General features: G+C 43.2%; 1 protein-coding gene across 4 annotated transcripts in view; it reads left to right on the top strand.

The window, feature by feature from the left end:
* Positions 1 to 27713, top strand: part of LOC121287469 (transducin-like enhancer protein 1) — a 163492-nt gene that overhangs the window by 26830 nt on the left and 108949 nt on the right. For all 4 annotated transcript variants that reach the window (XM_041205380.1, XM_041205383.1, XM_041205386.1 and 1 more), the window contains one exon: positions 3697 to 3741. In XM_041205380.1, coding sequence (XP_041061314.1) covers positions 3697 to 3741 — 45 coding nt within the window. The remainder of the gene's footprint in view (positions 1 to 3696; positions 3742 to 27713) is intronic.

Below are 27713 nucleotides of genomic sequence, written 5' to 3'. Positions count from 1 at the left end.
AATTTCTTCCTCAAACCTCTCTGCCTCTCCACCTTTAAGAAGCTGCTTAAACCTACCTCTTTCACCAAGCCTTTAGTCGATTTTCCCAAATATCTGCTTCTTTGACTTGGTGTCAGTATCGAAGGGCCTGTCCTACGAAGAAAGTCTGAAGAGCTTGCGCCTATATCCATTGGCTTTTAGAAGAATGAGAGGTGATTTTACTGAAACGTGTAAGACCCTGAGGGGATTTGACATGGTGGATACTGAGAGGATGTGTCCTCATGTGGGGGAGACTAGACGTAGAGAGCACTATGTCAAAATAAGGGGTTTCCCTTTTAAGACAGAGCTGAAGAGAATTTTTTTCCCTTGGAGGGTCGCTAGTCTGTGGACTTCTCTTTCCCAGAAATCAATGGAGGCTGGGTCATTGAATTTACTCAAGGCAGAGTTGGATAGATTTTTGATAGACGAGGGAGTTGAGGGTTATGGGGGGCAGACATGAAAGTGGAGTTGAGACCACAACCAGGTCAGCCATGATCCTGTCAAATGGGGGAACAGGCTTGAAGGGCCACACTCCTGCTCCTAAGTCCTATGTCTGATTTACAATCCTCTGAGGTGCTTTGGTATGTTTTACTGCGTTTTTGTATACAAAATATCTATATTTATAAAACAAATTGTATGGCAGTGGTGGCAGGAGGAAATGCTGAATGTGGAGGGGGGTTGGAAGTTTGGATCTATAGGCAAATGCATTGAGTGGGTTGAATCCTGAGCACTAAACCATTCAAATTGGAGTAATGTAACATTGAGATAGATGGAAGTACTCTGGGGATTTCTTGGACTGAGGTTTTCATAGAGCAAATTACAAAACCACCATTGGTTCAGTTTCCATTTTGTGATCTGAAGCTGGAAGTTATAGCCACAAGTTTGTTTCAATGGTTGCATACCTACTTGGTTCAGCTGGTGGCATTCTTGCAATGTGTTCCAGTCCCACTCCAGTGTGCTCGTAGTCAAGTCAGACACTCCAGTGCTACTGAAAAAAATGCTGCTTTGCTGGAGGTACTGCCCTTTAAATAAACTTTGTAGAGCTTTTACTAGGTTATACTTGCCAGAGTAATTTGGCCAAAGCAGAGCAAAAGTTTGAGGAATTTTTGTGTGCAAGTGATGCCCGGTGTAAGTAGAGTTTCTGCAATCTTTTATGTACTTGTTTAACACTCTGGCCCTGTCCACAAAACTACCAAGCCCCCAAATCAAATTAGTTTGCGTGACAAGTTTCTACTAATTGTGCTATTTGTGATTTTTCAAGCGGGTTCTTAATCTTGAGCTTTCTTTTAGGTGCATGGGCACTAAACCTTTTTCAAATATATTAAAGAAAAATGAACTTGCTGAGAAATTGACTAGTGCCCACAATGAAATGAGTAAATAGTTTTCAGTTATTTAGCATTGGGTTATTCACACCTCGTAGACCAGATAGTTGTCTAAAAATACATTTTTTTGTGGTCAACCCATTTTAGCCGCGTTGCTAAATCTGCATCAGTGTTACCACCCTCATGTAATGTCAAGACAGGTTTTGTTTAATGTGGGGGCATTTTAAAATACTGGCCTATTGCGTTGGTCCATGGAAGACTTTGCATTTGATTATACAAATGAGTTTAAGCGTTGACTTCAGCAAATTAGTGCACTTTGCCCCCAAGGGGGAAACTCTACCCCTTTTATGCACAAGGTCCTGTATTCTTTCTTCTGTTTTATGTGAAGAAGAGTAGGCAGTTCTCTTACTGTTCTGGCTGACAGGCTTGCCTCAACCAATTTTTAAAAAAATATTGGTTGGTCATTCATTGGGAAGAATGCTACTACATTTTCCTATATAACATTTTAATTTGAAGAAGTTCATGATTTATGAAAACATAGGAACATGAGTAGACCATCTAGCCGCTCAAGTACGTTCTGCCATTCAATAAGATCATGGCTGATTTGTAAAGTGTTTTTAGGTGCCTTAAAGATGTGAGTTCTTGCAACACTGTGAGAAAATAAGGATTTTAAGTTCAATTGTATATCAGAGTTTCACCATTCCATGATGTGATTTGTAGCGATGTATCAAACAATTAAGCCAGATAACTTCTGTGTTTGGACCATTATGCAAGACAATTAATGTTGCTCAGCATAGGAGCTGCAAACAACAAATTTAGATAAAATAATAACTATTGTGAAAATTGTTCTCTTGGTGCTTAACACGTTTGTCTGGCTGTTAAAGTTTAAAATGAAGTCTGCTGCCTAAGAAGGATCTCTTGGGGGCACTGGATTGAACTATGGGCTGAGATAATCTGAAACAGACTCTTTCTTTGTTACCTGGACATGCCTTTTAATTTGACCTAGTTCTCAAGGCAAATGCCAGTACCCTTGGGATATCGCACTTCAGTGTTCATCTATAAGCTGCTGAAGTACAGAAGCCTGGAGTGTCGAAGATTTTGTTTTCGAAAAACTTTAAACAAAATTAGTTTTTAAAACATGTCACTCTGGAATTTGTGCAGAAGTGGGCTTGCAGACATTCTATTTCAGGGAAGCAAATATTTGAAATAATTGCTTGCGCTATCTACCACCCACAGTCTGGCTGCACCTAAACGTTGCCCCGAAGAGGGACAATCCAATTCTTTTGGCTGTCTGCTTGTGTTTAGTGCTGATAGAATGTGTCAAACTCCAGCTTTTAGTTTTGTAACATCAGTGAGTACAGAACAAGAACGCTTATCGAACGTGTTTCTGGGTGTCTTTTCTGAGATTGTCCATCAGTTCAGGCTCACTGTGTAAATGAGAAGCACCAAGGTTTGAGTGCTGAGCTTTGTTAATTCCTCGCCCCCTATAGCGGCAGCAAAGAGAGTGGGCCATGGCGGGGAGGGAAATCACCCTCCTGACCTGGTTATTGTCCATTATTGACAAGTGAGTGTGAGAATAGGACTTTGGGGATAGAAGTTTGGTTTGGGGTTGCCAACCCTCCAGGATTGGTTTGGAGTCTCTTGGAATTGAAGATCAATCTCCAGGACACTGTGCAGTGTGCAACCCTGGAGAAAGATCATAGGGATATTTTTTTAAAAAAAATTATTTTGTCATTTTCTTTTGAACATTTCTCTTTACCAGATTTTAAAAATGTGGGAAAAATGGCTGTTTGACTAACAATTAAGCATCTTCCAATTGGGTAATGAGTCTTTGTGCTTTCTACTTGGTGTTGGAAGGAAGTGTGTCACAAGGATGGATGTGTTGGCCGACTAATGGCTGGAGCGTGGGGTCCAGATGTGATGAAACCTCCAGGAATACATTCATTGCAGTTGGCAACCCTAGCTTGGTTACAAGGGAAAATCCCAAAACAGTGGCCAAACCTCCTGATGACTCCCAAGATCCCTGAACCAACATTCTGGAGAGCTGGGAGGGTCTCTGTATCTGAACTGAACCCCAATTTAACCTAGCTCCTAAACCTGATCTCTTAACCTAACACCACTATTTACATTCATCTCCCAGTTTGTGTACAAACTGCTGACTTATGCAAATTTGAGAAAAGAGAAACTGCTGCTGAACTCATGCGATGTTTACTGAATTAAATGGGTTGACCAATGGTTAAAATCCTTCCATTTCAAGGTTTGTAGATTACCCCCTTGTGTTGCATTAAGCTAGTTTCTGTGGCTTTCATTTGGAATGTTTGTTGCTTTGCTAATGTGTGGTTTTGTTTTATTTCAGTACTATGAGATGTCATATGGCCTCAATCTTGAGATGCATAAACAAGTAAGTACAAGAGGAAATGAAAGCCTTTGATGAGGTTAATGAATGGAATAATTGCCTGTCATCTGCAGTTCACACACGAAACCAAGAGTATGTGGGTAGTATGAATATAAATCAGTATTTGGTTTTGCAATTCCTCCCCCAAAGCTTGGCCTACAAGGCCTAGATGTTGGCAGATGGCTGTTTCACATTCATTGTGGAAGAATTGTGTTTTTATAATGAAATAAAACAGTTTTTCTGGTAATTGTAGAACAGAAGGAAGGGAGTGGGGTTAAAGAGGGAAGGAGAAGAGGTGTGGAAGCGAGAGACTCAAGTCAGCAAATTGCTGTCAGCAGGCCCTTAGACATAAGGTGAAGGTGGTGAAAGAAACTGTTTTTCTACTTGCTGGAGTTTTAATTGCAAAATGTATTTTATTTACATAATGGTATTATTTGATCAAGTGAAGAGTGCATGCCTGTACTGTTTTTTTTGTAAAATGAAGTGACAATTTGCTTGTGTTTTCCCACTTTATCCCTTCTCTGTTGAAAGAGAGAATGGTTTCACAGGTGCCCTCTGGTACCTCTCCCCGCTTTACACCATTCTTGACGCATAAGTCAAGCTGGTGAGTGTTGACAAGTTGCTGGGCCATTCTTGGTGAGCAAGATCAGTTCACTTGACAGCCAAATACATCCAGCAAGGGTTCTTGACTATTGGTGAGGGGTAGGATCCATGACTCATTCCTCCCTGAGTTGGGAGGATGACAACATTTAGTGCAATAATCTTCATTTCTCACCCCTCCCCTTGTCTTTCTCCCGCTAACTTTCCTGAGATCAGCTTCCTCAGCGCATTCCAGAATCAAACATGGTAGCTTCTGGTTGGTTTGATTTATCACCTCGTACCAATTTTGTGATGAAACCTCCTGACATCTTTTTTGGTAATTGCCACAAACCATGATATTTAAGCACGCTGGTCATGTGCATCTCTGCCCTCCTTTGGTGGATTCAATCAGCCGTCAACACATGGCGGTCCAGTATTTTGGGTTTGCAAAGTGGTCACAGCTGTATATTCGGATTCCATTGTTTGTTAATCCTCTTTCTATTTCCCAGTCCAGTTTTGTTTCTCTAGGAGGCTGTTTTGTGCATCATGTCTGTGCCAAAGCAATGTAAAACTAATTCTATTGCCCTGATTGCTCTTCATAGCCCTGTGTCTTACTCTCTGTTTGAATTGTTTATTCAGTTTTCCCTTAAAAGATGTAATGGTCTTTGCATCACCTACCTAACCCCACTCTGTGGCAAATTGTTTCATGGTTTAACAACCCAAAGTGTAAAGGAATTTCTCCTAACCCCTCTTCTTGCTCTCGGTGATGATTCAAAGTTGATGATCTCTCGTAACTGACATCTACAGCCAGAGCAACCAGGTGTTCGTTTCCACATGTTGCCTCTTGGCAACATCAGTTGGCATGGTGTCAGCTTCCACATGTACATTTAGCTCCGCCAACACTCTTTCTTCCAAGTCAGAATTTGATGGGTTCAAGTCCTAGGCCTTTTTAAAAAAAATTGTTCATGAGATGCGAATGTTGCTGGCGAGGCCACCATTTATTGCCCTTGAGAAGGTGGTGGTGAGCTGCCTTCTTGAACCGCTGCAGCCCATGTGGTGTAGGTACACCCACAGTGCTGTTAGGGAGGGAGTTTCAGGTTCTTGACCCAGTTACAGTGAAAGTGCAGAGATATGAATCCAAGCCAGGATGCTATGTGACTTGGAAGGTACCTTGAAGGTGTTGATGTCCCCATGCTTCTGCTGCCCTTGTCTTTCTGAGTGATGAAGGTTGTGGGTTTGGAAGTGCTGTTGAATGAATCTTGGCAAGTGGTTGCAGTGCATTGTGAACACAATCTAGGCTGGCACCTCAGTTCCTCAACGAGGGTGTGCTCTCATGATGAAGCTGCTTTTTTTTTGTGAATACGGAGAGGCCTTGTCTGCCTGTTAAAGTGGATATAAAAAGATTCCAGGTTCTTGCTATGATAGTAAAGCGGGGAGCTCTGCCTTGGACAGGTCAGAGCTTTTTTTTGATGTGAGTCCCAGGTATTTCTTACATGTCTTTGAGCAGCCACCAAGAATTTTTTTTTTTTTGAAGGACCTCTGGCCAGATGGCTGAACACATGGCTCAACAGGATGGAGCTTGCATGGGACGCGCTCCAATCATTTTTACCTGAAAATCACAATCTTGTTCCTAAAACTGTCATAGGTTCGCACGTTTTAAGTGGTGTCCTGCCAGCTTCAGGATAGCACTTGTTCACCTATTGAAATGCTTGTTTGGAAATTGCATCAGGAGGTCCTAGGGCATTTATAGGGCTGCTAAGACACACCTCTGATTTTCAGTTGCTGGTTGCCCATTTTTTTTTAATAGTGGGCTGTTGAAAGTTGGCACCCTTGTTTCACAAAGATCCAAATTGTAAAGCCCTTCATTCCTAATGCAGCTGGCATGGACACCTGAGAAGGTTGCTGCTTCAGCTGGGCACAGTTAGCTCGAACGTTTGGAGATGGGCCCATCGTTGTAATGCAGTGAATTGCCATGTCCAGCATTAGAGTGGTATTGGAAGTGAGGTACCCAGCCACAGTAAGCGGTGAGTGAAAGAAGGAACTTGCATTTTTCACAAGCTTGGGACAATCCAAAGCACTTCACAGCCGATGAAATACTACTTTTTGAAGCACGATAGCTGTTGTAGGTAATGTTGCAGCTAATTTGTGGCACCAAGCTCTCATAAGGAACTGCCTGAGGGATGCCCTTTTTTCTTAAAGCATCAGTCATAAAAATAAATTAGAGAATGGCTATTTCTAAGCCTATGTTTGATCATTAAGTGTGAAAGTGATACAAAAAAAGGATTTTTGAAAAGGAATGCTTCACATTCTTAATATAACTCATACCTCTTTTTAAAAAGAAACATACCTATCTTCCTTTAGGTGCCTTATTGTGTCTCTCATATCTCAAAACCATTTTACAGTCAAAGAGTGATTTTGCTGCAATATCTTGTTCTCTAGGTAAATGTGGCATTTTTTGAACTGGCCAAGACTCCATAAACAGAGATGAGCTACTGAATGTTCTGTTTCTGGTCACTGAGGTCAGAATGTTGGCCATGATAGTGGGACGACTCCCTGTTCAAACAGTGTCTTGGGATTGTTAATGTTCACAGGAGCAGGGAACTGGAGCCTCCTTCACAACACAGCACCCCCATGTGTGCAATACTTTCTCGTAGTATTGCACAGGAGGTACCGGTTTTGATTAGGTCTTGAACTGAGGTTTTATGTTGGGGCTTTCTGACACGAAGAGGAGAGTGCTGACGACTTTTTAGAAAATGTGACACTATTCCTGAGAGCTCTGCAGTAATTCATTCCAACCCACCTAAGGCCCACTAATCAAATTTTCTTTCATCTGAATAAAATGGATGTGACGTGTGTTGTCAGTGACCCTACTGTGCCAATTGCCTAGGGTATTTGGTGTAATATTTTGCATATGTGGTTCAAACTTGCTGGAACATTGGAAAAAATTTGTGTGTAGGCAGAAAACACGTCCAATAAAGGTTACCTTGCAGACTGTATGGATGCGGCAGCTGCAGTGTCGGCTCAGCTTATCACATTATATGGCGAAAACTATTCCTCTAAATTGCTGCACCGTCAGGGGTTTTGTCGTTTACAGTATCTCAACATTTGTTTGTATAGTGATTTGGTTTTTTTTCTTATTTTTTAAATGCTTGTCTTTCTAATTTTTAAATTCTTATGCTTTTATAAACTTGCTTATCACTGGGAGCCTGGTTCATTTTGACCTGTGTGGAACTAGGTCGGAAACTGAGAACGTCTTAAGTTTCAATCACTAATCCGTCCTGATCTAACTGATTTCAGCTGGTACAGGGTGCTCTTGTTGGGTTTCACAGCCATGTGCTAGAGAGGGGAAAATCAATCCAGCTTCCCCTTGTAATTTTGTCTTGTGACCTCTGCTGGTAAAAGCATAAGTATAAATGTTCAATGAAAACAGAATTAGACTTGTTCTTGATCAAATAGCCTGCCCACTTCCTATTGACACCCATGGATCCATTACTACTATGCAAGAACATAGAAATAGCAGCTGGACTAGGTCAGCATGCTCAGCCATTCAACAAGATGGTTGCTGATCTTCTACCTCAACTATGACTTCTCACATGATCTCTATATCCCTTAATTCCCTTAGTATCCACAAATCTATCAGCCTCTGTCTTGAATATACTCAACAACTGAGCATCCACCGCTCTCTGGGATAGAGAATTCCAAAGTTACACAACCCTTTTGAGTTAAGAAATTTCTCCTCATTTCAGCCCTAAAGGGTCAACGTCTTAGCTCAGCTGTGAACCCCATGTTCTAGGTTTCCCAGCCAGGGAAAATATTTTCTCAGTATCTATCTGGTCAAGTCCCTTAAGAATTTTATGATTCAAATAGATCATCCTTCATTCTTCTAAACTCTCTGGGGAGTTTAGGCCTAGCCTACTCGCTATCTTCCCATAGAACAATCCCTTTGGGTACCAACTGCCTGTGGAACCATTTCAGGATTCAGCATTTATTATGCTTTTCACGAGGGGAGAAAGCAAGTTTTAAGTGCTAATTGTAGGCATTGCTTTCTGAGTTTCAAAAGTTCTAAGTCAGTGATGACCAGGGGGATAGCAAGTTGTGAATAATATTTACTTTTTGTCAGCTGTGGCCCAGTTGGTAGCACTCTTGCTTTTGAATCTCTGATCCAGAGGCTTGAGCAAAACATCTAGACTGACACTCCCAGTGCAGTACTCTGCACTGTTGGAGGTGCTGTCTTTTGGATGAACTGTTGCACTGATGCCTGGTCAGTCTCTTCAGGTAGATGCCAAAGGACACATGTCACTATTCCAAAAAGAACAGAGAAATTCTCCTCAGTGTCTAGACCAATGTTTATTCCTAAGTGAACGTCTCAAAAACATATTACTTGGTCATTTATCACATTGCTATTTCTGGGAGCTTGCTGTGTGCAAAATTGGTTACTGGCATTCCTACTTTAGAGTAGTCACTACATGTCAAAAGCATTTTGGGGCATTCTGAGGTTGTGAAAGGTACTGTCTAAGCGCAAAGACATTTTAAAATTTTGTTTTTATGGAGAAACTGGACAATGTCAATGATTTAAGGTAAAATTTATAATCTCGAGTTGCCTCTAGCTGGCAAGTTTGCAACCTCCAAATTGGTGATTTATATTGCCAGCACCTATGTAGATAACACCTGGGCTGCATGTGCCTATTGAAAATCTAACTGCTTGGTGGCTGTCTTGTTCAGTGTTAGATCTACTGAAACTTTGTATAGGTGAACCAGCTATTTTTTAATGTCAATTTAATTATTCATTGTTTTCATACTGCATATTCAAATATTTGTAAACTTCTTTTAATGGTGATTATTATGAATACTTGGGGCACTTTAATACTCCCTATTGTATCATTGAAGCTGCAGTGGTAATTTGATGGTATCTTTTAAGGTTCCTTAAATGATCATTTTAGTCGGCTATCAGAATCTCAAATGAAGCATGAAGCTAGTACGAGCTCTTAACTGCATGACCTTAATAATTGAAGCTTTATTCAACTCCATTCCTGCCCCTAGTACTTTCATGCATTGCCCATTGAATTTTAAGTGCTTGCAGCTTCAGTTCTTAATGGAGGAGCATAGTCTTTTCATCATCTAGCAATTCCTGTGACTCACCCTAGTTAGTCTTCTACTATCCTGGTGCATGGTGCATTGATAATGAAGTTGTTGATTAATTATGGCAAATCAATTGGTCTACAACAGACCCAGGCATGAGGCAAAGCAAACCCCCAGTGGTGAAAAGCTTTGAGAATCGTCAATCCAAAGTCACCTATTCCTCGCAAGCTTCCTAAACTTGGTGCATGCCATGTCTCAAGTTACTTACATACGATATCCCAAATTAAAATTATTGCCTGAAAGAAATCTTAACTAATTAATTTGTGTTTTGAAGCATTTTCTGCTTCTATCATCTTTTTTGGGCACCTGTTTCACAAGTTTATCACTCACTGCCTGAAATTGTAGCCGCAGTTTTTAAAAGGGGAGTGGGTGCAATGAGGCATGGGTGGCATGTCTGGAGAGCTTGAGGATGCAGGGGCCCTGCTGATTTCAATGGCAGGGCCTCGTTTAAAGAGAAAAAAAACATTCTCAGAGTCCTGGCCACATTCACGGCTGACTAGGGGGTGGAAATTTGGTATCAGAAGGCCAGTGTCAGGCTTCATTCCCATAGATCCCTGACTGTGACTAGAGGAAGGGTCTGGAGGCAATGGGTGGGTTGCAGTGGAGCGTTTGAACACAATTGGAGGGAGGTCGGGCTGAGGAAGCACAACGAATCCTGGGGGGAGGGCTCTTGCTCCTCTAGGTCCAAAGCAAATATTGAAACTTGCCTTTGGGCTTTCTGCCCAGTTGACAATACTTGCTGTAAACACTGTGGCACTCCCCCTGCGATGAAGCTAATATTGCATTAATGATCAAGAGGGCATGAATATAAGATTCAAAGTAAATTTTTTTTTAATTAATATTTTTTTTTAAAGAGGGCTTTGGAGCATTTAAATGCACCACTGGAGTTGGACATTGAAACAGAGACAGTATGAGAACATTTAGGAATAGTTTACATGGGTGGTCGAAGAAATGGGGATGAAGAGGTATGGGTGCTTGAATTTTGACGTTGTCGAGTGGGGCGGGCCCGACGCGCGAAATGACGTGAGATGACATTGGGCGTGCATTCCGATGTCATCACGCGTCACTTAGACCTTCCGTTCGGGCACACCAAAGGCAGCTGCACGCCCCCCCGACCTGTCAAAGGCCTATTAAGGCCATTAGGGAAATAGTTTAGATAATTAACAGCACTACCCGTCCAACCTTAAGGTTGGCGGGGGGCAGGCGAAGAGCGCAAGCAGCCTTCGCACTTTTCATGGAACCTCATCCACGGGCAGGATGGGCTTCCCGAAGGTTTTAATTAATTAAATAAATAAATAAATAATTTTTGCACAATTCAGAAACATGTCCCAGCTCACGTCACTGAAGGGACATGTCTAAATAATTTTTAACTTTATTCTTTATTATGAATTTTTATAATGTACTTAATCTCCCTGAGGCAGCTCCGCAGGCCCCGACTCACCCTTCCCCTCCCATTGCGCTGAGCGCTGCAGAACGTGTTTTACGCTGGGTAGGCCTTAATTGGCCCGCCCAAGTAAAATGGTGCCACGCAGCCGATCGCGGGCGGCGATCGGCCCTGTGCCCGCTCCCCAACCAGCCCGCCCGGCATGCAGCAAATTCCCTCCTAATGGATAGAACGAAATGGAATAATCTTGACTGTGGGAGAATGGCTAATAATGCAACTTTAGGGGAAATGATCTTGTTGGTCTGTTAATGTAAATGCCTCTAAATCAATTGTGGAGTTTATAATTTGAAAGGAAGCGTAATTTTTCTATGCAAAAAAATTTATATACTTTCCTTTATGTGCAAGTGGAGGAAGATTTAGATAGACCTACAGCTCCTTGAACCCTGTGTAACTACTTGTTTTCACATCTCTTGGGGGAAAAAAACCAGGGTCATCTTTGAGGTACCAAAATATTTAGGAGATTCTACCTTTACTTTGGTAGAAGCTGTTGGTTAATTAGTCCTTGCTTGTTTCTATCTTGACATTTTATGGGTTGGAGCTGAGCCATGTAGACACTTCCCTTTTCTGCATTGGGTTAGGTTATCTCAGTTAGTTGTCCATAGAGGTAATACAGTTGACGCCTCCTCTGGCCTATTGAAGGGAGAAGCCGACACCCATGATCAACTATTCTGGCTGCCACTCCCCCCTCCCAAAAACCAAATTACCTGATGACTTCCAGTTGTCTGGGCACTGGAGATTGCCCAGCATTCATGAATACTGCAGAACTTGAGTAATTGAGGGGCAAACATTTAAGATGGTTCACTGGGGAAACAAATTTTGTCTTGCTACTTGGCAGTTTTCTTTTTAATTTTTACAATGACTGGGCGGCACTTTCCAAAACAAAATGGTCCACTTCAAAACTGCCTTCAGCTAGAGCAGGCTCTGTCGAACTAGATGCAAGCAGTGCTATCTGTTCACACATTCAGCAGGGTATGAGTTAACTTAATAATTGACTAGCAATGAAGACAGTGATTCAATTCAATTCTGTGGTCTGACAGCATTTCTGAATAGTCATGTGCCTTAGAAAAAACCACAAGGAAGAAACTCTGCCATAAACACTTGCCAGCTGTATTTTGTGTTTCTCCCCACCCCCTGCTTATTCTTGCCCTTGTTAGGCAGAGGGATCATTGGTGAGAGTGGTCACACAGGAAAGGATGAAAATTTTATTTTTTTTTTTAAATTAAGAGAGTGTGAGCATCGCTAGCTAACCCAGCATTTATTGCCCATCCTAAATTGCCCTTGAGAAGGTGGTGGTGAGCTGCCTTCTTGAACCGCTGCAGCCCCTGTGGTGGTGTTATGCCCATGATGCTGTTGGGGAGGGAGTTCCAGGATTTTGACCCAGCGACAGTGAAGGAACAGCGATATATTTCCAAGTCAGGGTGATGAGTGACTTGGAGAGGAACTTGTAGGTGGTGGTGTTCCCATGTATCTGCTGTCCTTGCCCTTCTAGATGGTTGCGGGTTTGGAAGGTGCTGCCGAAGGAGCCTTGGTGAGTTTCTGCAGTGCATCTTGTAGATGGTGCACACTGCTGCAACTGTTCGTCAGTGGTGGAGGGAGTGAATGTTTGTGGATGTGGTGCCAATCAAGTGGGCTGCTTTGTCCTGGATGGTGTCAAGCTTCTTGAGCGTTGTAGGAGTTGCACTCATCCAGGCAAGTGGAGAGTATTGCATCACACTCCTGACTTGTGCCTTGTCGATGGTGGACAGGCTTTGGGGAGTCAGGAAGTGAGTTACTTGCACAGGATTCCTAGCCTTTGACTTGCTCTTCTAGCCACCATATTTATATAGCTAGTCCAGTTCAGTTCAGGTAACCCCCAGGATGTTGATAGTGGGGTATTCAGCAATGGTAATGCCATTGAATATCAAGGGGTGATAGTTGGATTCTCTTTTGTTGGAGATGGTCATTGCCTGACACTTTCGTGGCGCTAACGTTACTTGCTACTTGTCAGCCCAAGCCTGGATATTGTCCCGAGGAGTTGCAAATGGTGCTGAGCATTTTGAAATCATCAGCGAACATCTCCGCTTTTGACCTTATGATGGAAGGAAGGTCATTAATGGAGCAGATGAAGGTGGTTGGGCCGAGGACACTACCCTGAGGAACTCCTGCAGTGATGTCCTGGAGCTGAGATGACTGACCTCCAACAACCACAACCATCTTCCTTTCTACTAAGTATAACTCCAACTAGCGGAGAGTTTTCCCCCTGATTCCCATTGACTCCAGTTTTGCTAGGGTTCCTTGATGCCACACTCGGTCAAATGCTGCCTTGACGTCAAGGGCAGTCACTCTCTCACCTCACCTTTGGTGTTTAGCTCTTTTGTCGACATTTGAACCAAGGCTGTAATGAGGTCAGAAGCTGAGTGACCTTGGCAGAACCCAAACTGGGCATCAGTGAGCAGGTTATTGCTAAGCAAGTGCCATTTGATGGCCCTGTTGATGACCCCTCCCATCACTTGACTGATGATTGAGAGAAGACTGATGGTCAGTAACTGACTGGTTTGGATTTGTTCTGCCTTTTGCATACATGCCTGTGTTGTAGTTGTACTGGAACAGCTTTACTAGGGGCCTGGCTAGTTCTGGAGCACAAGTCTTCAGTACTATTGCTGGAATATTGTCAGTGCCCATAGCTTTTGCAGTATCTGGTGCCTTCAGCCATTTCTTGATATCACATGGAGTGAATCAAATTTGCTGAAGACTGGCATCTGTGATGCTGGGGGCCTCTGGAGGAGGCCAAGATGGATGATCCACTCAGCACTTCTGGCTGAAGATTGTTACAAATGCACCTTATCTTTTGCACTGCTGTGCTGGGTCCCCCCATCATTGAGGATGGGGCTATTTGTAGAGCCTCCTCCTCTAGTGAGTTGTTTAATTGTCCACCACCATTCACAACTGGATGTGGTGGGAGAGCAGAACTTAGATCTGATCGGCTTGTTGTGGGATCGCTTAGCTCTGTTTATCACTTGATGCTTATGTTGTTTGGCACACAAGTAGTCCTGTGTTATAGCTTCACCATTTTTAGGTATGCCTGGTGCTGCTACTGCAATGCCCTCCCGCACACTTCATTGAACCAGGTTTGACCCCTCTGGCTTGATGGTAATGGTAGAGTGGGGGATATGCTAGGTCATGAGGTTACAGATTGTGTTCGAATACAATTCTGCTGCTGCTGCTGATGGCCCACAGCACTTCACGGATGCCTAGTCTTGAGTTGCTAAATTTGTTTGAAATCTATCCCATTTAGCACGGTGGTAGTGCCACACAACACAATGAAGGGTATCCTCAATGTGAAGATGAGACTTGTCTCCACAAGGACAGTGCAGTGGTCACCCCTACTGGTGCTGTCATATACAGATGCATCTGTGGCAGGCAAGTTGTTGAGGATGAGGTCAAGTATGTTTTTCCTTCTTGTTGGTTCCCTCTCCATCTGTTGCAGACCCAGTCTAGCAGCTATGTCATTTAGGACTCGTTTAGCTCAGTCTGTGCTGGTGCTACCGAGCGACTCTTGGTGATGGATATTGAAGTCCCCCATCCAGAGTACATTCTGTGCCCTTGCTACCCTCAGTGCTTCTTCCAAGTGATGTTCAACATGGAGGAAGCACTGATTCATCAGCTGAGATGGTTGGAGTGGGGGGACGGTGAAGGGTGCGCTGCGTGGTAATCAGCAGTAAGTTTCCTTGCCCATGTTTCACCTAATGCCATGAGACTTCATGGGGTCCGGAATTGATGTTGAGGACTCCCAGGGCTACTCCCTCCTGACTATATACCATTCTGCCACCACCTCTGCTGGGCCTGTCCTGCTGGTGGGACAGGACATAACTAGGGATGGTGATGGTGCTGTCTGGGACATGATCTGTTAAGGTATCCGTGAGCATGACTTATGTCAGGTTGTTGCTTGACTAGTCTGAGACAGCTCTCCCAATTTTTGGGAGCACTCCCAATTTTTGCGCAATCCCCCAGATATTAGTAAGGAGGGGTTTGCAGGGTCGACAGGGCTGGGTTTGCTGTTTTCGTTTCAGGTGCCTAGGTCGATTCCGAGTGGTCTTTCCAGCTTCATTCCTTTTTATTGACTTTTTAGCAGTTTGATGCAACTGAGTGGCTTGATAGGCTATTTCAGATGACAATTAAGAGCCAGCTACATTGCTGTAGACCAGGAGTCACATGTAGGCCAGACAAGGTGAGGACAGCAGATTTCCTTTCCTAAAGCACATTAGTGAACCAGATGGGTTTTTATGACAATTGGCAATGATTTCATTCGACTTTTAATTTCAGAGTTTTTTTTTCTCTAATTGAATTCAAATTCCACCATCTACCATGGTGGGACTCAAACACGGGTCCCCAGAGCATTGCCCTGGGTCTCAATACCACTATGCTACTGCTTCCCCCTATTCTATTCCGTGTACTATTCAAAATTGCATTTGGATGTCTTTTGGCAACACATTCCCAAGCTATGTGATTCCTATTTTTAAAGTGAAAAGTGAACATCAAACATCAAGTCAAAAGATCTGAACGTGCAACATATAATTGGATAGCTTTTTGAAAGAGACAGCATGGGCAAATGGTCATCTTCTGTGCTGTATAATTTTGATAATGGCTGACCGGTCAATGGATAAATGCAAAGCTATTGATAGCTTGTATTTTAAACCATGAAGGTGCCAGTATTGGTCCTTAGTCTTTTCTCAGTTCATTGATCTCTGCTGGGCAGTAGTAGTTGGAAGACGGGTGGAGAGTGATGCCAGGATTCAGTAGCAGAGAAAGAAGCACAATAAAACTTACGTTTGTTTTGATGGAGGTATTCAAAATCATGAGGGATCTGGACAGAGCAGATAGGGGGAAAACCCGTTCCCATTGGCGGAAGGGTTAAGAACAAGTGGGCACGGATTTAAGGTAATTGGCAAAAGAATTAACGGTGACATGAGGAAAATTTTTTTCCTACAGCGAATGGTTAGGATCTGGAATGTACTGCCTGAGAAGCTGATGGAGGCAGGTTCCATTGATGCATTCAAGAGGGAATTGGAATATAACCTGGGAAAGGAAGAATGTGCAGAGTTACAGGGAGAAGATGGGGGAGTAGTCCTTGGCAAACTGCTTCTACATATTGCCAGCACAGATCATGATGGGACGAATGGCCATCTCCTGCGCTGTAACAATTGTGATATGACACCTTTTTGTGACTTGGGGAAATCCCAAAGAGCTTTAGAGCCAATTAAGCACTTTTGAAATGTGACCATTATTGTAAGGTAGAAAATGCAGCAGCCATTTTGCCCACAGCAAACTTCTACAAACAGCAATGTAATAACCATCAAATAATCTGTTTTAGCCATGCTGGTGGACGGATAAATTATTGGGCAAGACACAGGGGATAACACCCCTGTCCTTATTTAAATAGAAGGGCCTCTGGTTTAACATCTCATCCGAAAGATGGCAACTCTGACAATCCTCATTTAGTGCTGCACACTGGGTGCTTCTGCAGATTGAGTTGAAGTTTCTAGAGTGAGGATTGAAATCCCAACCTTCTGAATGAGAGGCTACCACCCGAGTGACTTGATTGAAGCATGTGCACAGCATATTATTTAGAACGTGTAAATTAATTTTTGCTGCGGCAATCGATCCGAAAATCTGTTTGCCCGAGTGCAAGGGTGGTCCGCGTTAGTTAAAACTGTGGGTTGGAAAGAGGGGAGTGGTGCACGAGGAAGTAACCTTGCTGTACAACCTTCCTTATTAAATTCTCTGAATAGCTCACTGGACTTAGTTTCAGAATTAATTATGTGTGTTTTTGTAACTTGCTGTGCATGTTGAAGCAATAAAATCTGCACCCTTTCTTGTTCAAAACATCATTATTGGAAAGATTAGACTTCTATTTTGTACCTTGCACTATTTTTAATCTTTCTGCTTTTCAGGGTATAGGAGTGCTTTTGTTTTTTGAAAAACACCGTGTGACGCCAGGGCACTAAGAGTGTATTGGACTTTCACGTGACGCCTGTTTGAGGGTTCATGGGAGGGTTTATTTTAGTAGTGAAAACTTTTTGTTTACATGTGCAAAAGCTGGCCTAGCATTGACCTCATCGCTTGCAGTTAAATACAGGAATCATGACTGGCAAATCTCCAGAACAATACTGACTCTGAAAAGAGAGCATCCAATGTGAAGCATTTTGCCTCCTTTTTTTTTTAAAAAAGGCAAAATTTTTCATACCAGCCAAAGTTTCATCCAAGGTAACTACACTGTGGTGAATCATTTATTAATTGTTCTTTCAACTCCCTCCCTGCACCCCTGACTCCCAAGATTTAGGAGCTCACCATTGCGGAAGACTATTAAAATCATGTTAGCAGTGACTCAGCGGCAGCACTCTCGCCTCTGAGCTAGAAGGCTGAGGGCTCAAACCCCACTTCTGGACTTGAGCACATTATTGTAAGATGCAGCAACGCAGGGTCTGCTGCACTGATTGGATGTGCTTTTTTTTTTGATGAGATGTTAAACAGAGGGTCCAACTATTCTCACTGGGTGCAAAAGACCCCAAAGCACCATTTGAAGATGAGCAGGGTGGAATGGGAGTCTCCATCTCGTGCTAATACAGAATACTTGCAAAGACTGCTGAGGTAAGGAAATTTCTAACTTTATTGAGAAACATCTTACAGTGGCTTCATCTCTCCATGAGATCTACAAGAGAGAACAAGATCATGAGATGTTACATCACTTCCTGCGATGATGTATACTGTCTCATTAGTATATTCTATTGTTAGCATTAACCCCTTATACTACAATTACCCCATGTCTCTGATTCTACCCACTATTCTAGAGGGGAGGGTGGGGTGGTGGCGGTTTTCCTGGTGTGTTGACCAATATTCATCCCTCAACCATTTAAAAAAAAAAACTTGTCATTAAACTGATTTGCTACTGTGATCCTGCGGAGTTGTCTTGGACAGTCTCTCGGGGTCAAGGATGACTTGCTTCCACTCTGGTTTAATGGGTTCTGAAATGGCTGATATGCCCATAGTGCAATTTGTAGACTTGGCTGCACCTGGAGCAGGTGGTGCTTGAAGGGTTGGGTTGGTAAGTTGTTTGGAGGCTTATGCGCTCCCTTCGACACCTCTAATTTGCCGTTGCACATTTCTGATGAAGCCTCTCGATGTGTTCGGTGCCTCCCTGAATGAGCCTTCTTTATTTTGGTCATCAAATTTGTTGTCACATTCCCCTACTACTGCACCTATGACTGAGTTTTGAAGTACTATGTGTCCTACCTGACTGTAGTCATGTGACCTTTGCCATGAGGGAAGCTGTGTAAGCTGCCATCTTACAAACAGTTTAATAAAGATGTACTATGAGAAAGCACAGCTGCCTTTGAACCCGAAACACGGTGTCAGAGGTAGATTTATAGAATTTTGAAATCCTGGACATCTGCAGAGAAGCCACAGGTCAGAAAGACACACATATGTTTAAACCTGCTAAAAGCTGCTGAAAAAAGGAAAGGAAACGTGAACGCAAACTGAAGGCTGCAAGTAAAATATTTGGTGAGTTAATATGGCTGCTGTAAACTTCCCCCTCGCAGCCCCTGTCAAAATGAAAGGTGATATGTAGCAAAACTGGCAGTTTTTCCCACTTTCAATGGCAAAACTATGAACTGGCAACAGATTTAATTAAGCCAGAGCTGGTAAGAGTAGCCACACTTCTAACAGTGCTGGGGAAGGACTGCTACAAATTGTCTAAATTTAACTGACGAATGAAGAAAACAGATGTCAGAGATTTGGGAAGCCTTGAACGAACACTTTGAACCCTGAGTGAACATAACTTATGAATGCTATGCCTTCAAAACTAGAGCTCAAGGGGGGAAAAGAATCCATTGAACAGCGTGTAGCTGCAGTAATGCAGCTTGCAGAATCATGTGAATTCAAACAGCTAAAATATGATCTGATTAAAGATTAAGCATATGAGACCCCCTCTATTAGAGAGTCTACTGAAAGAGGAGAAGCTTACACTCAGGAAAGCAATAGGTGTGTGTAGAAATGTGGAGATTGTAAAACGTCAGCTAAAAGACACGTATGGCTGAGGTACGTCCCAGGCCAAAAGAGCAGAACAATCGTGGACAAAGGGCAGGATGCAAATACAAAGTAAAAGAAGGATTGTGCAATGTGGGGAAAGCAGTGTTTTAACTGCAAGGAGCTGACTTATTTTGCACCCAAGTGTTTGGCTAGGAAGAAGCAAAACAAGCCTATACAGATGGTCAGCAGAAGAGTCTGATGAAGATCTATATATGATGCATATTTCTGTCAAGTCTATAGGTGAGAAAAGGTTTGTGACTGTTACACTGATGATGGCAGAGAGTAACAAGTGAACAAGAAGTATCAGATAGACACTGTGCGTCGTGCAAGATAATGACTTTCACAGACCGAAGCAAAGTAGTTCAACATGGCAATCCATAATTAACCACTCGAGAGTGAGATTGAGGTTATATGATGGCATAATACTCATACCAAGAGGACAAATTAGTTTGAGATCCCAACGTAATGACAAGAAGGGAGACTTAGAGTTCCAGGTCATAGATGGGACACAACAGCTACTCACCTTAGCTGGAGCAAGTCTAAAGATTTGGCGGGTAACCCTAAATGTGCCGACAGAGATTCAACATGAAGCAGCTGCTTGACATGCTCCAGAAGTCATCAACCCAGCAGAGACATTGAATCTGACAGACATGGATCCTGTTTAAATCAAGCGAACTACTCAACATGATGCAACTGTCCAAGTGCTGTAAGAAGTAATGATGAAAGGATGGCCTGAGAGCATCAAGGGTACATCGGGCATACCTAGATGAAGTGACAGCTCAAAATGGCATCTTGTACAATGGAAACAGAGTCACCATGCCAAAGGAGATGAGAGGAGAGATACTGAAGTGCATCCATGCAAGCCATCAAGGAATTGAATAGAATCTGGGAAAGATGATGGAAGTGCTCTACTAGCCAAACATGAGCAATGAAATTAAAGATGACATCGGCCAGTGAGATGTTTGCAACAAGTACCAAACTAAACAAGTTGGAGAGCCATTGATGACACGTGACATCCCAGACAGCCAGGGTGAAGCTGGGAGTAAACCTCTTCATTATAGCAGGAACTGATTATCGTATCACTGTAAACTACTGGGAGTTAGACCAGCTGACTTCAATGTCAACAGGGGAAATAGAATGCCTGAAAGCACACTTTCAGTCGTTATGACATTCCAGACATTGTGATCAGTGACAATGGCCCTCGGCTCATGAGTGAAGAATTCAGTCGTTTCGTAAAGGATTGGGAAATACAACACTATGTACATCATCTCCACACTATCCCCAGTCAAAATGGAAAGGCTGAGGTGGCAGTAAAAAACACCAAAGGAATCATCAAGAAATCGAGCAAATCTAGCACTGATGTATACAATCTGCAAGTGGAGAAACACACTGACTCGAGGGATGGAAACTAGTCAACTCCAAAGACTAATGTCATGCCACACCCAAACTACACTTCCAGTGACAAATAAGCTACTGAAGCCAGAAGTAGTAACAAGCATGAGTAAAAAAAAAGGTGAAATGGCGGAAAGCCAAATTTCATTTTGACAAAACTGCCAAACCATTGCCAGAGCTAGCATTGGAGAGCCCATCGAGGTAATAAACCTTCAACGCTTTCAACAGGAGTTCGCCCTTGTGCTAATGTGGGACATGTGTGGAGAAGTTGTCACCACGATTGCACATGGTGGAAGTGAACGACCAAATAAACTGATGCAACCGCAGACATATCCGAACAATGAGAGAAGCTGTTCCTTCACAGCAATTGGGTGGTCAGGAAGAAGGGATCTCATCAGCTTTACTGGGTACAGAATTACCATCAATCCCAGAGGTCCACGGGTCCCCCAACAATGCAGTGGAACACCAATAGTCACCAAAGCAAGAAGAGCCAGAGGGACAACACACTCCGGACAAGAAACATTGCCCAGGCAAACAGTCAGTGACGAGGCACACGTGTTCCATTAAGAGACCTGCATGGTTTAATGACTGTCTCCACACCTGCACTGCATACAGGCTTGTAGGACTAACAGTCGTTAATGTATGAGAACAATGGGTATATATTGGGTAGCTTGGGTAACTCGTAGTTACACATGATTGTGCATGCAAGTTCATCTTTTGTTCATTAGGAGAAGGGGAATTTTTGTGTCCTTTGTTAATTTTATGAAAAGGGGAATGTTTGGGTTTTGAAATACAACAGTACTACATGCCTTATCTGGCTTGCTGCAGTCATGTGACTTCTGTCATGAGGGAAGCTCTATAAGCTGCCATCTTACAATCTGTTCAGTAAAGACATACTATGAGAAAGCACGGCTGCCTTTGAACACAAAGCAAACTACATTTCAACAATACTTAATTGTCTGTAAGCCATTTTGTGAAAGGTGCTATGGAGACCAAGTGGGACATTTGTTCACCCCTGAATGGATTGGCTTGCAGCTTCTTCCATTCCAAATATTCCCAGAAGATTATTTACCTTTTTCCACTTTTTGAAAAATAACACTGGCTCACCATTTTTTTCTGTTCATGCTATTTTTCCCAATTTCTGGATGGTCTGCGTGTACTTGAGACAATACCCCAACATTTTATTGGGGATTTGGAGAAATTGGTCTTTCTGCTTTTCTCAACCAAGTTTTAGACAATAGTGTCACTTCAGTTGTGATTTGTGTTTCTGAGTAAAGCTACTGTCCTATTGGTTTTCTCCAGCCTGATCTGTGTTGGAAAATCACTTAGGACTGGATACTTAGCTTTGGCAACAACTAATACTGTAAATTGGCAACGGTTTAACTATAAAGAATACTGTGCGATTATGTGACTAACTGCATCTTTTGGGAACCATGAGTGCTTTTTAAATTCATTTTTGTTCAGCCATAAAACATTTGAGGGGAAAAAAAAAATCACTTTTTGTGTATTGCGAGGTAATGTTTCTCTGGCCTAGCTAAAGAATGCTACTCTTTACACAATGAGCAGCCCAGAGCTTGTACTTGATGCATGTTTTGGAACACCCATTCTCTGCTTCCCCTCTTTACATTGTATTGTCCAGGATCACAAGATAATGGCTTGGATGTTTGTACAAGCTGGAGGGGATAGAAAGCTTGAGAGACACAGAGCACTCAGAAGAGGTAGGGCAGGAGATTGAAACTCCAGAGTTGGACAAAAGGTCATGTGTTGAGCTTGCTTTTCCAGACAAGATTATCTGTTTGTTTATCCAGACAAAAGAAAATAAATGTGTGTTGCCATGTTTGGGGCCTGTAAGGCTCCCTTTGTTTGGTTTACTCACTTGCTGAGACAAGACCAAGTCCACTATATAAATGTGCTGTGATGCATTTCTGACTTCCATGGCAAAGTACTGTGTACTCTTTGTTGGAATTTTTATGGTTGCATTTAATTTCCTAATAACAGTGTTTTATTTTAGGCCATGCTTTGTGCCTATACTGTTCCTGTTCAGAGGAATGGCTAATAGAAAGGTGAAAAAGGGCCACGTGGGTTGCTGGATGTGAAGGTATCACTTGGAGTGTGCAGGGTGTTTGTAGAGGGAAAATCCTATCATCACTTGTGCTCTTCCAACCTATCCTGGAATGTGAGAGCTGGTGATCCACCACTTAAAATGAGGAAAAAGCCAGTTCATGATTTTAGCTGAAAGTGCTTCATAGGAAGTGGGAGGGCTCTTTTTTATATAATGGGACTGTCAGAACCCCAAAGGGAGAAGAGATTAAGTAACATCATAAGTTAACTTTATGGTGAATGCAGGTGCAAAGAGGTAACCAATAGGTGTCTGAAGTTGACCTAAATATGGAGTGCTGCACCAGTGCACACGGGGAACTGTGATCAAGGAGAGCAAAAGTGTTCCCCTCCCTGAAACAGGAGATAAGTCCCACTGTTCACTTTATACTTCCTCAGGGTAGTGTCCTCGGCCCAACCATCTTCAGCTGCTTCATCAATGACCTTCTTTTCATCATAAGGTCAGAAGTGGGGATGTTCACTGATGATTTCACAATGATCAGCACCATTCACGACTCCTGAGACACTGAAGCCATCCATGTCCAAATGCAGCAAGACCTGGACAATATCCAGGCTTGGGCTGGCTGACAAGTAGCAGGTAACATTTGCGCCACACAAGTGTCAGGAAATGACCATCGCCAACAAGTGAAAATCCAACCATCGCCCATTGAATCCCCCACTATCAACATCCTAGGAGTTACCGTTGACCAGAAACTGAACTGGACTAGCCATATAAATACTCTAGCTACAAGAGCAGGTCAGAGGCTAGGATTCCTGCAGCGAGTAACTCACCTCCTGACTCCCCAAAGTCTGTCCACCATCTACAAGGTACAAGTCAGGAGTGTGATGGAATACTCCCCACTTTCCTGGATGAGTGCAGCTCCCACAACACTCAAAAAGCTTGACACCGTGCAGGAAAAAGCTGCTTGATTGGCAGCACACGCACAAACATTCACTCCCTCTACCACCGACGCACAGTATCAGCAGTATGTACCATCTACAAGATGCACAGCAGGAATTCACCAAGGCTCCTTTGACAACACCTTCCAAACCCACGACCACTGCCATCTAGAAGGACAAGGGTAGTAGACAGATGGGAACACCACCACCTAGAAGATCCCCTCCAAGTCACTCACTCTCCTGACTTGGAAATATATCACCGTTTCTTCACTGTCACTGGGTTGAAATCCTGGAACCCCCTCCCTAACAGCACTGTGGGTGTACCTACACCACATGGACTACAGCGGTTTAAAAAGGTAGCTCATCACCATCTTATTGAGGGCAACTAGGGATGGGCAATAAATGCTGGCCCAGCCAGCGAAGCCCACATCCCGTGATTGAATTTTTAAAAAAGGGGTTGTCGTACAAGTAGAATGACCTTTGCTGGTTGGGCCACATTTTTAAAATTTCTCATCCCTAATTGCCCTTGAGAAGGTGGTGGTGAGCTGCCTTCTTGAACTGCTGCAGTCCATGTACTGTAGGTACACCCACAGTGCTGTTAGGAAGGGAGTTCCAGGATTTTAACCCGGCGACAGTGAAGGAACAGCGATATATTTCCAAGTCAAGATGGTGAGTGACTTGAAGGGGAACATTCAGGTGGTGGTGTCCCCATCTAACTGCTGCCCTTGTCCTTATAGATGGTATTGGTCGTGGGTTTGGAAGAGGCTGTCGAAGGAACCTTGGAAAATTCTCGCAGTGCATCTTGTAGGTAGTACATACTACTGCTACCGTGCGTCGGTGGTGGAGGGAGAGAATGGTTGTGGTGCCAATCAAGTGGGCTGCTTTGTCCTGGATGGTGTCAAGCTTCTTGAGTGTTGTGGGAACTGCACTCATCCAGGCAAGTAGGTAGTATTCCAACACACTCCTGACTTGTTCCTTGTAGATGGCGGACAGGCTTTGGGAGTCAGGAGGTGGTTACTTGTTGCACAATTCCTTGCCTCTGACCTGCTCTTGTAGCCACAGTATTTATATGGCTAGTCCAGTTCAGTTTCTGGTCAATGGTAGCCCTGAGGATATTGATAGTAGGAGTTTCAGTGATGGTAATGCCATTGAAAATCAAAGGGTGATGGTTGGATTCTCTCTTGTTGGAGATGGTCATTGCCTGACACTTTAGTGGCGCGAATGTTACTTGCCGTTTGTCAGCCCATGCCTGGATGTTGTCCAGGTCTTGCTGTGTTTGGATAAAGTCTGCTATGGGGCCCTGATGAGACTGCAGCTGGAGTACTATTACCATTGTAACTTGGGAATGATATGCTTGGGAGTGCAACAATGGTTCACTAGATTGATTCTCAGAGGGCTTGACAGGACAGGTGGGGAGTGCTTGTTTTCCCCCTGCCAAGAGGGAAAGTCTAGAACTATGGGGAAGTCACTGAGGACTCCTTTCAGGTTTGTGAATTTCTTAAGCTCCTAAGTGAACTTATGTTCTGGAGGGTTTGCATCTAAGTAGCTCCTGATGGAGGTTTGCATCCAAGTAGCTCCTGATGGAGGTTGCACATGATGCAATAGGCCATTCAGCCCATTAAACACATTTTGACAGCAAAATGTTGATCCACATCTTAACTCTATGTTTATCTGCCTTGGTTCCATAGCTCTTAATATTCTTGCCTATGATCATATGGATCAAAAAGCCAATTGATCAAGGCATTCATTGGGAGTTCTAATAAATGATGAAAACCATCCTGCTGGATTTGTCTTTAAGCAGTAATTGGGCTCCCTAGTACTTTGTAATGCTGTAACTGTGGAGCTTTCCCTCCAGCACTGAATCGCTTACTTTGCTGTTTTATTCCCCAGTGGTTTTTTTTTGCCTCTTGTAATTGTGTTAGAAGTACTGAGATGCAACTTGGTGTTCAGAGTCTGAATCGAGTCAGCTGACAGCAATTTCTATTGCTTGTTAATCCCCATGCACCTCACATTTTGTTCCCTTCATTTGTATTGTGTGGTGGTGTGAAATGCTTGAAAATATATATTTTTTAACACAACCCTGCATGTCAGCAGGGATTTGAAGATCAGTTTCATGCACTATCCTTTGGATTCTGATCATTTTGCAATTGATGCTGAAAGGCATTGCGTGGGTAGCTGCCTCATTTTCTTGGGTGAAAAAGTCAGCCAAGATCACTAGGTATTCAGTAACAATTGAACTAAACATGACAAAGAGGCTCAGCATCCAAGGCCCTAAATTTGGCAGCTCAAGGACTTCTTTTCAATTGTGGGAAGAGTACAGGGGAAAAAAATTCGAGAAAGCTGATATATCAGTCCTAACCGGATCTGAAAGAAAACAGACAAGTTCATATTTTAAGTGAAAGTTTTTATTAGGCGTATGAAAGCAAAGAGGAAGGGAGAAAGAGAAGGTGAAAGCCTAGAATTGTACTTTCCCTCAGTAAGAGGCAGCAATTGGGTATAATAACCTGGAAAGTGTGGCTCATTGTTAGCAAGGCTGGCACTGAGCCATTCAAATTAAAGTGTCCTAGCTGAAGGGGGAAAGAAAAGGTCATGTTTCCTGCTCTGATTGGTATCTACTGAACTGTGTTCTTTCACTCTTCTGCCCTACCCTCCCCCACCCGACTTTCCATAGCTGGAAAATGCGGAGGTTGTCCAGGGACAGGACTAGGCCTGGCTGACTAATCGACAGTCGAGTAACCCAGCAACATTCACTTGTGCGTGAAGAATCACCACCCAGGTGACGTACAGGAAGACAGCTGGTGTATGTAGAGCCTTCCTCAAGAGATGGAGGTTATGGGAAAGGGAAAGCTCCTGATAAGGAGACAGGCCTGTTGCCATCAATTTGCCCAGTTAACCTAGCAGCATAACGGGAGAAGAAAGCTCAGCATATTTGGTGCCTTGGATACCCTCCCTCGCCCCACCCCTCCCTCTTTTACTGTACAGTGACAGAAAATAAACAACACAGCAGAGAGCAAATGGGTTTGCTTCACAAAGACAGTTGTATGAAAAGGATTCCTCATGTGGGTTCTATGAGGTAATGGTAGATTCTAGTTTGTGCAGATGGGTTAAATAAGCTTCAGGTAATGAGCAATCTAGATTGTTCAAAAGGCCATATTCCTCTTACTTTGAGCAAACCACAGCGCTGTAGGTGGATGTATATAAAGACTTGGTGGGGGCAGTGTGGCGATGCAGAGTAAAGGGTTCATATCAGAAACACATGATGCTGATGTAACTACGATATAATAAGACATGACTAATTAACAGAGATCTGGAGGGAGGAGAAGTCCAACCTTGCGCAATGTTCCTAAGATGTACATAGAGCTCTAAATGAGTGATGGTTTTAACAAACTACAGTCTTGAGTAGCTTACTTGGGGAAAATAGAGCCCCATCTCAACTCCGAACAAGTGCCACTGACTTGACTGGCAGAAAACAGTCGGTGCAACGCTACTTGTTTGTGTCAGCATATTTCAACCTTCAAATTTTAGGCTGACGCCCCCATTTTGATCATTGCGATCATGGATTAGCTAGTCCTTCAGCGCCCTGTACATGCAAGAACTAGCTGGGTGATATAGGTCAGTTCGAAATAATTCAGTTGAGTTCCCAGGTTGTTGTGAGCGCTGGTTAAAACACACTCATTCCATTACCAAATTTTGCTTTGGGATTAAATAGGTGTCAAAGGCGTTAAGAATGGAGTCAAAGACCGCAGTGGACTCTTGCATCTCTTCCCTTAGGAAAATGTCATCTGCTGCAGGACCTACCACATAAAGAAAGGAACTGACTTGGAGCTTTGGCTCTTTTTTGTGAAGACATGACGTTGCTCAGTACCAGAGAATATGTTGTTTCCATAACTCCCACTGCTGGCCTCTCTGCGGGCCCTCGAGGCTGACAACTGGGTGGGGCAAGGACAGGGACAGCTCACCAGGTACGGTCATCGTTACCTCTCTCCAGTGTGCTTCCTTCTGTCCATATTTACTTATTTTGAGCTACTTTCAACAGTTTCTTCACTCTGTGGTTCCTTCAATAACACTGTTATTTTACATTGATGTTTCCACTGTTGCCACCATGTTCTGAGATGGGTCCTTCTACCATGGTCTCTAGTTGTGGCACTTAGTTAGCAGACAGACTGTAGACATACTCTGGTATCTGCTTAACACTTGTTTATTAGTACTACATCTAAACTGGTTATGGAGTAGGCATGTTTGTTGTGATCTCCTTTCATTCTGTGTGCTATGTAAGTTAGCAGTCTGTGGAGGTCGTAAGACTTTAAAGTACAGGAAATTCCAATATTTGTAATTTGTCCTTGCCTAGTAACAAGGGTGG

This window comes from Carcharodon carcharias, chromosome 14 (genome assembly GCF_017639515.1).
Source record: "Carcharodon carcharias isolate sCarCar2 chromosome 14, sCarCar2.pri, whole genome shotgun sequence".
NCBI lineage: Eukaryota > Metazoa > Chordata > Chondrichthyes > Lamniformes > Lamnidae > Carcharodon > Carcharodon carcharias.
The sequence above is the reverse complement of the archived record's forward strand: the minus strand, read 5'-3'. Positions and strand labels throughout refer to the sequence as shown.